The sequence below is a fragment of the Bos taurus genome, chromosome 15 (genome assembly GCF_002263795.3).
Source record: "Bos taurus isolate L1 Dominette 01449 registration number 42190680 breed Hereford chromosome 15, ARS-UCD2.0, whole genome shotgun sequence".
In the NCBI taxonomy this organism is placed as follows: domain Eukaryota; kingdom Metazoa; phylum Chordata; class Mammalia; order Artiodactyla; family Bovidae; genus Bos; species Bos taurus.
The window spans coordinates 46,606,398-46,615,970 of record NC_037342.1 but is presented as its reverse complement, the minus strand read 5'-3'; the positions used below and the strand labels follow the sequence as shown (position 1 = coordinate 46,615,970).

Sequence of the window (9,573 nt, the reverse complement as noted above, 5' to 3'; positions counted from 1 at the left end):
AGGTGAAGAAGCACTCTGGCTTTATTGTGAGGAAACTGGGAGGAGGAGCTGAGCCAAACTCGCATCAGGAGTGCTGGTGGGGAGCGCAGCCCAGGAGGCTGTTCATCCTCTGGGCCTGGGGAAGGTCCTTGGTCTTGCTCAATTCCTCCACATCTTTGTAGCAGTACAGATTGGGGCCTTGGACGAGGTACAAGCCCAGACCATTGGCAGAACACGAGTGGGGGCCCAGAGACTTCTCTGTACACAGGGCCCCATCGACTTTCGTATGGAGCCAAGGAAGCTCTGTCCACGTGGCTTGAGCTCCTAAGTTCAGGTCCAGCCTCCACAGCTTCTGGCCTGGGAAGAGACACCGGATGTAACATGGCTTCCGCGTCACTGGGATCTGCACCTGGCCTTTCTCACACCCTGATGGAGAAACACAGAACCAACCACCCCTCAGCACCCGACACCCCTCACCTGCCATGATGTAGAGCTGAGAAGATCCAGGACAGGTAAAGGCTGCATCCACAGAATGAAGGCAGACCCCATCAGGGCTCCCAAATTCCTTCTCCAGCTGCTTTGGATAATCTTTTACGAGAGTGTAGCCTGCCCTTGTCAGGAAGATATATACCTGGGTACCCTGGAGGACAAAGGACATTCATCAGCACGAGCAGGGTATTCTCCCCAGTCTCCACCTCAGGCCTCTCTCCCATCACACACCTGGATGAGGTAGAGCTTTTTATCCCAGAGAAAGGCAGCATCCACTGTTGAGGGACCTTGGGGCCACAGATGCTCAATGAGCCAGCTGTGCCACCCGTCCCGGCTGCTGTCCAGACGCCAGTAGTGGTTCTCTGTGGGGTAGCAGAGGTAGCTCTAGTGCTGGTGGTAAAAGGCCAGGCCGTGAAGAGGCAAGTGACAGATGCAGGGGTGAGTCCCGAGAAGGGGGAGAGAGTGCATCCAGAAGCCAAGAGGGAAGAGGCTAGGTGAGAAAGTAGAGCAAGCGTGTGGTTGGAAAAGTTAGGCATGGTGACCTGATTGGAACTGGAGGCAGTAGGGGCCTGATGGAAGGGCAAGCTTGGGGAAGAGTGGCCGGGTTGCTAGCTCAGGCCAGCGTAATGAGGTTTGGTGTGGGCTCCTTATGCATCTCAGATGTCCGTGTGAGGAGGTGCTACAATGAGATGGTGGCCAGAAGTTAAAAGGGAAGCAGCGTGTGTGACCATCCCACACTCACTAACTGTCCCTTCCCCCTGGCAACCATAAGTCCATTTTTTATGTCTGTGAGTCTCTTTCTGTTTTGTAAATAAGTTCATTTGCGTCATTTCTCTTTAGAAATGCTATATTTAAAATGGATAACCAACAAGGACCTACAACCTAAAACATTGCTATATTTAAAGTAGATAACCAACAAGGGCCTATTGTATAGCACATGGAACTCTGCTTAATGTTGTGTGGCAGCCTGGATGGGAGGGGAGGTTTGGGGGAGATGGATACATGTATATGTATGGCTGAGTCCCTTCGCTGTTCACCTGAATCTATCACAACATTGTTAATCAAACCCCAATACAAAATTAAAAGTTCAAAAAAAAGAAAAGGGAAGACCACAGCAAGCTCCCACTGGGTGTTCTCTAATCTCATGAGATGGCCAGAGACAGAGGAAGTAGCCAGACCAGCCCCCTTATTTTCCTCTCCCCTTTTCATAACAACTTCCTAAAAAAATTGTCTAAACTTTTATTTACCTTTCCTTCCTCAATCCACTTCACTTATGTTCCTGTTTCCCTCTGCCATTGAAATTTCTCTCTTCAGGGTTAAGTATCCTCTAGCTTGCCAAATCTAATGTCTTCTTCTTACTCTACCTCTTAGCAGCATTTGACTGCTCACAGCTCCCTTCTTTAAATTTTTTTTTTTTTAAATTTTGGCTCCTGTTATTCCAGACTCTTCCAGTGTTCTTACATTTTTGATGTCTCTTCAGCCTGGTATCCCACATTAGAATCCCCCGGTTTGGGCCTCCACTCTATCTGCCCTCATTCTCTAGTGATTTTACCTAGTCCAGGGTTTTAAACCCCATCTGCATACTGAAGACTTTTGATCTGTTCTTTTCACTTCTGATGGACCTTTTCTTTGAGTGTCAGGCTCAAACTCAGCTGCCTACCTGACGTGTCCATTTGGGGCTACTAGATACCAATACTCTAATGTGTCCAAACTCATTTCTGCTCCCAGCAAACACACACACCTTCTACCCTAGTCTTTTCCAATCTTAATAAAAGGAACCATTTGTCACCTAGTTGCCCAGTTCCCCAAAGCTAAGTCATTCTTGAAACCACTCTTTTCCCTTCCCGACTCTGACCAATATCCAAGGCATTGGTTAATGCTATGGACTCGACTTCCAGAATACATCATGATGATTGCCCACCACCTCTGTGCTGTTATCCCAATCCAAGTTGTCATCACCTCTAATCCAGACAGCTGCGAGAACTCTTCGCCTGATTCCCTGCTTATACAATTATAGCTCTGTGACTTACATTCCATAAGAAATAAGGATGATCTTTTAAAAAATTGAGTCAGAACAGATCATGGCCCAACTCAAGATCCCCTCCTGGCTTCCTTTTACAGTTGAAAATCCTTACCAGGCCCATGATATAATCTTTTTTCTTTTTTGGTTGGTCCATGCACAGCTTGCAGGATCTTAGTTCTCCGACCAAGGACAGAACCCTGGGCCCTCAGCAGTGAACACATAAGAGTCCTAACCACTGGACCACCAGGGAATTCCCAGACCCATGTGATCTGGCTCCTTTCTCCCTCTTTTCAAGCCACTCATCTGCTCTTTCCCAACACTCGAGTCATACTGGCCTCCTTTCTTGACTCCTCAAAGTATTTGCTGTTCACCTTCCCTAAAATGCTTCTCCTCCATTGCCTTATGGGGCTAATTTCTCTTTATCACTGAAATCTCAGCTCAAAAGTCATCTCTTCAGGATTTCTCTGGTGGTCTGGTGGCTAAGACTCCATGCTTCCTATGCAGGAACCCGGGTTTAATCGACCCCTGGTCAGGGAACAAGATCTTACATGCCGCAACTAAGGTTGGCGCAGACAAATAAATGCTGCTAAGTCACTTCAGTTGTGTCCGACTCTGTGCAATCCCATAGACGGCAGCCCACTAGGCTCCTCTGTCCCTGGGATTCTCCAGGCAAGAATACTGGAGTGGGTTGCCATTTCCTTCTCCAATGCATGAAAGTGAAAAGTGAAAAGTGAAAATGAAGTCTCTCAGTCGTCCCCGACTCTTAGCGACACCAAGGACTGCAGCCTACCATGCTCCTCTGTCCATGGGATTTTCCAGGCAAGAGTACTGGGGTGGGGTGCCATTGCCTTCTCTGAGACAAATAAATAATAAATAGAATAAATATTTTTTAAAAATCATCTCCCAGAGAAGGGGCCCATCATTCTCTTCATTTCTATCCAATTATTCTGTCCTATTTCCTTCACAGCTTTTTGACACTTAACATTTTTTATTTTATATTTTAAAATATCAACAACTCACAAATCCATTTATACTAGCTTCAAATGGTATTTGGGAATAAGAAATATTCTAATGTTCCCAGGACATTTCACAGCTATTAACACTGCCTGAAAGTATTCTCTTTTATTTTCTCTTTATCATCTCTCTCTCCAGCAGGTTCTGTGAGGGTAATTGTCTTGCCTGCCATGTTGATCACTGTATCCCAGTGCCTAGAACAATGCCCAGTGCCTATCAGGTGCTTGATAAATAGTCGGTGTTCCCCATGCAGCCACAAGCTCTCTTTATGTGTATTAACCAGGCAAGACTCAGTGACCACATGTCCACCTTTCTCTCCTGATGAAACTACCCTGCTCATGGCTCCTATTTTGAGAATCAGAGCTATGCTGCTCTTTGGGCAGAGGAAATAAGTGCTGAGCCCCCAGTCCATCAATAGCCAATGCAGAGACCAACCAGCAGCCACTTTAATGTGGTCTGGAATAAAACTATGGGGCTGGGCCAGTCCCATTCTCTCTCTGGAAAGCCAATAGGGAAAAGAGCAACCGAGGCAGTTATCGGTTGTATCTGAGGCTAAAAGATCATAACTAGAGAGAAAATCGGGAGGACATAATGGTCCATGTGTGAGCCAAAGTTGGGAAAGCAGAAAGAATAGATTAGAAACCGTGAGCTAGAGACAAGAGGTTTATCAATAAAGGAGAGGGGAGAACTGGCCCTTTGCTGAACAGCTGGGTCATACTGGTGTTTTTGCCAACATAGTGAGTTCCCACCTTGGCTGGGTATTTTTAACATAATGGTGTTCCCTCAACAGCTGTGGAACATCTCTAATACTCTTGACTTAGGATTTCAGCTGCATTCTGTTTATGCACACATGGCCTTGAGATTCCACGATCTCGCCATGGGTGAGTGTTCTCTGTCTATCTCTGTGTGGTCCCTGTAGCCCTAGTTTCTTAGTGTTTCTATCTCCATGTCTTTCTATCGATCTCTATCTCTATTTCCATAGCTATCTCACTTTGTGTGTGTGTTCTCCCAGTGGTGCCTTGCTCTCACCATAGCTGCGTATTCTCCTGAGACGTATGTGTTCTTACTCTGGCAGGTATTCTCAGTACAGGTCTACTTGTTCACTATAGGTGTGTGTTTCATCACGGATGTATGTTCTCATTACAGATGGGGATATGCTGCTATGTTCTATATCCCCCTTGATATGGGGATATGCTCTGCTTGTGGCTGTGTATTTTTCATTATAGCTTGGTAGTCACATCTGATCGGATTTGTTCAGGGGTTAGGAGTAAGGAAGGATTTTTCACTCTGCTGTATTCTAAACCACTGTTTCACACCTGTATCCTGTCATACATATGTCTTAGGTTGAGTGTAATGGGATAGGTCACTCTCTTAGAGCTGTCCTCAAGTATGGATCAAGACTTATCCTTAGGTACTATTAGATGGCTTTTACTAATTAATGGCACAGGTCTGGGGAGAGGGGTCTCCCCTAGTCACTCAGGGGAGAAATCTTATCAGGCTAGTGAAGCTATTGCCTAAAGATCTAAGGAACTGAACACTTCTTGGCTGATGCTCAGCAACGGGAACATCTTATTTCCAGGTAATGCTGGGCCCAGAGGCTGGACATAGGAACCAGGCACCTGGAAAAAGATGGAGCTCCTGGGGATAAGCTTGAGGTAGAGCAGTGTAGAGAGGGTCAGAGACATGCAGGAGCAAAGGGAGTATGAGGAGTCATAGGTTCAGGGGGTCCAGAGAAGATACAAACCTTGCATGGATAGTACTGAGAGGCAGATAGGTGGAAGAAGTTAGAGGCCTGGACAATGAGATAGGTTCCTCAGATATGCATCTGAGGAAATGAGAGGTGAAAAGGAGCATGCCAGGGTGAAAGGATGGGAGCCTTTCATAAGGGGCACAGTGATGAAAATGGAGGAAATATCTCAGAGATGAGAGGCACACATGAAAGAGTAGGGAGGTATGGAGGACAGAGACGGGGGGATTGGAGGACAGAGATGGGGGGATTGGAGGGCATCTCTTACCACTGAAAGCGTAGGTGGCACTATGGTTGTCAGAAAGCAATGCAGACAAGACTAGATGTGGGCTACAGCGCTTATCCATATGCTGGGTTGCATTCCTATGTGCATGGCCTTGGGGGAGAAATAAGCAAGGGAGAACACACAAAGGCAAGAAGTCAGAATGAGGTCTGAGGTGGAAGAAACAGCTGGGGGTATTGGGGGTGCAGGTCTTCCCCATATGAAGACAGTTGGGAAGAGCCGGAATGGAAGTGGGGCTGGGGCAAGGGCCAAGGTATCATTCCATAGGTGAGGGTAGGAGCTGGGGTGTATGGCGTTTGCAGACTCAGGAAAGGTGGACATGTCTCCAGAGGTCCCAGGGCTGGGGCTTTCTCACCTCTGTTAGGGCAGGACATAAAGTAATCTCGGACATCCCGAGGATAAGTGGAATTCACTTCTCCCGTGACGGGGTCGAAGCGCAGGAATTTGTTACCCCGGAAGCAGTAGTAGCGGTTGAGCCATCGTATGGCCGAGGAGCAGTTCCCAACGGCTGGCCAGGAACGTTTCTTTATGGTTTTTGTAGAGAAGTCCCAGAACCACGTGTGGTTGCCTTTGTCCAATCAACCAACAAGCATTCGGTGAGGCCAGACTGTGCCCTCCCTTGTGCTTGCACTGGGCCCCAGGATGGACCAGATGTGGCCCCCATCACACGGAGCTCACAGCCCAGCAGCGCAAGTTCCCAGTTGAGGAAAGTAGTCATATGACAAAATTCAGCAGCAAAGTACACATGATCAGTTCAGCAAGGGCAGTGGGAAGAGTCTGGGGAAACTTCCCAGAGAAGGTGATACTTAAACTAAAAACTGAAGGAGTTACAAAGCAGTCAAGAGTGGGAGATGGAAGCATGAAGCAAACTGGGTGTCTAGGAAATAGCAGAGAGTTTGGGGGGCTTCATATTCAAGGGAAGGATTGAGAGATTAAACACTGGAGGGTCAATAGGCTGGAGGGACTTGGAGAACCTTGTCTGTAAGGTCATGAAGAACTTTGTGAGACTAAAGAACATAGATTTGTCCTAAGGGTCATGGAGGACACGAAGGGCTTTTAGCAAAATTATATCCAGTTAACTTCCCCAGAATGACTTCCTCTTACTTCCCCTACTTAAACTGTGTAGACCTTAATTAGCTTCTCTATTTCTCTTTCTTGGGAAACCATATCATGGTTCTACCAGCACCACCCTCCCTATCTCTACCTCCCTCACCACCATCCCACCGCTACTCCACACTCTCTTATTCCAGCCTGCACTGACCTTGGAAGAAGAAGACACCCTCATGAGAGCATTCTCCGCGGTGACATTCCACAGCTGCATCCAGTGGGAATGGGATTCCAGGAAACTTCTCTTGGAGCAACTTTGGATATTCCTCCCCCTTCTCAGGAGGATATACCCAGAATTTGTCCCCCTACACACAAAAGCATGCTATTTTTAATATGCATGCCAGACACTGCCATTCTGCTCACACAGCACCTTTGATCTATCACACTTAACATAATATTCTTCTGCAGTCCCCCATACTCTCAATCCATCTGTGGACAACAATGTGCTGACCCCTTGCACAAATATACACCTTCAATTTGTGCAAATCCAATCACTGTTACTACACACACACATCTGACTATGTGCAACTAGCACGCCTATGGTACAATTATCTGCAACACCATTGGTTTTGGCAGGCACATCCATAGTCATCCTGCGATCATCCATCCATTCAAACATTCATTTGTTCATTTATTCACTCAAGAAACAGTTGCTGAATGACTACCATATGCCAGGTATTGTGAGAAGCACTGGTCATAAAGGGGTGACAAGACTCTATCTCTGCCTTCAAGGACTTCATTTTTTTTTTCACTGTACAAAAACAGAAAGTGAGCCCCTAGTGTGTCCTAGCCATGTGAGCCCCAAGGTGGAGGCATGTGAAGTGCATTGGGAATAAAGGAGAGGTGCCTAAGTCAACCTAGAGAATTCCTAGAAGGCTGCACAGAGGAGGGAACATTTGGGCCAGGTGTTCAAAACTGAGCAGGAATTTTCCAGGTAGACAAGTGTGGAAAGGGCATTACTAGCAGAGGGAGTAGCATGTACACCGTATACTCATGTGGCTGGCATACAGTGAATGTGGCTGGGGAAGAGATCAACCTGAAAAGATAAGCAAGGGCCAGGTCTCATGACCCGTGTGCCCCTGGCTTACAGGGTGCAGCACGTGGTGGTGCCATTTGCTGAAATAGGGGACTTGGGAGGAGAGGGATTTGTACAGAAGATACTGTGTTCTGTTTGTTGGGTGCTGTATTTGAGGTGTCTACAGAACATCTAAATTGAAGATGTCAGCCAGGAAATTGCAAAGAAATGTCTGGAGCTCTGGGGAAAGAGCCATATCTGGTGTCCACAACGTGGAGAGTCTCAGAGCCATGGCAGTAGTTGAGATCACCCAGGGAGGGTGAATGGAAAGGCTGGGAAGGATCCCCACGGAACATTCAGGGAGTGGCCCAGGATGAGAAGCTGAGAAGAGCAAGAAAAAAAGGCAGGAGGGAAAACAAACCCAGCAGTGAGGGCCACCCAGCCATGCGGCATCTTTGTGTGAGTCAGGAGAAGGTGCCCAGAAGGACCAGACACAAGCTGGGCCAGGACATGGGACCTGATGAGCACAGTGGGCTGGATTTCATCCTCCACTCACCCCTCGGCCAGGTACCGCTGTGCGGCGAACAACCTGGCAACCATAGGAAGAAGACCAGATGCGGGGTCATGGAAGCCAAGGAGGAATTTCTAGGAAGGAAAGGATGGTCAACAGCTTGAGGAGTAGCAGAGAGGTGTGGAGGCAGATTAGGACTGAAGAAGAGCCACTGGATGTGGCGCCTGTCAGGTCCGCATGCATACACACACACACCCCCCTAGCCTGACCTTGCTCAGGAAAGGAAGGCCCAGGAGGAGGAAACCTGGAACCTGTTGGCAAGGGCCACCTAGGGGAGGGTTTCTCATGTTGACTCCAGCATTTCTGGCCTGGCCCTGACCTGGGTCCAGTCGTACCTTGATCAGAAGGACACTGTTACGATCATAGCGGAATGCAGCATCCACGGGACTGGGGGCATCCTTCCACCTCTCTGAGATCAACTGCCGGGCCCAGGCATGACCCTTCCACACAAACTCCCCTGCAAAACACACAGTCACTGAAGGACCCAGAGCAAACTTTTGGCCTACTGAGATAGTTACAAAGAAGCCATGGGTGATGCTCTTAAATAATTCCTAATACCACCAGGATACATCCTGGTGAAGGCAACCAAGTCTGAGGTCCCAAATGCCCCAGTCCCAGCCCCTCCTACCTTTTAAAAACAGCATGTTCCCATGCTCATCCAGGGTGGTAGCATCAAAGCCCCAGCCATCCGAGCAGCGTTCTGGGGAGGAGGCAGGGAGGCAGCAGGTGAAAGATCAGTAAGAGGATACAATGCAGAAGCAGAGAGAGAGACACAGAGAGTCAGGGCCTCACCCGTCACTTCTGGATCCGGCTTGGCCACATTCCCACCTTCAACTCCGTGCCCAAGCTCAGGAGCTCTAGCCCTAGAGAGAAGACACAGAGCTGTCTGGCTCCACAGCAGCTAACCCCTCTTCCTTAGCTCCTGACCCTAGACTTGAAGAAGTGAAGTAAAGTCGCTCAGTTGCGTCTGACTCTTTGCAACCCCATGGACTGTAGCCTACCAGGCTCCTCTGTCCATGGGATTTTCCAGGCAAGGCTACTGGAGTGGGTTGCCATTTCCTTCTCCACAGGATCTTTCCAACCCAGGGATCAAACCCAGGTCTTCTGCATTTTAGGCAGATGCTTTACTGTCTGAGCCACCAGGGAAGTCCCAAGACCCCAGACTTACCCCAGACCTAAAAGCTGGCCCTATCCCACTCTAATCCCAACCCCGGTCCTCCTTCTCCAGCCTCAACTTTACTCACAGAGGGTGGGCTTTAGCCAAAGACCAGCACAAGCCCAACAGCCACAGTGCAACTGGCACTCTCAATGCCCGAGCCATGGTGAGCTGGAGAGGCCCCAGGAC

The 9,573-nt window shown here is 48.4% G+C and overlaps 1 protein-coding gene across 1 annotated transcript; it reads right to left on the bottom strand.

Annotated features, from left to right (window-relative positions):
• Nucleotides 1–9,573, bottom strand: HPX (hemopexin). The gene is given in 10 exon segments (NM_001034612.2): nucleotides 1–336; nucleotides 457–619; nucleotides 700–830; nucleotides 5,521–5,628; nucleotides 5,891–6,103; nucleotides 6,797–6,947; nucleotides 8,564–8,685; nucleotides 8,857–8,928; nucleotides 9,021–9,091; nucleotides 9,473–9,573. Coding segments are annotated over 10 exon segments (1,380 nt in total). The 5' UTR covers nucleotides 9,550–9,573; the 3' UTR covers nucleotides 1–64.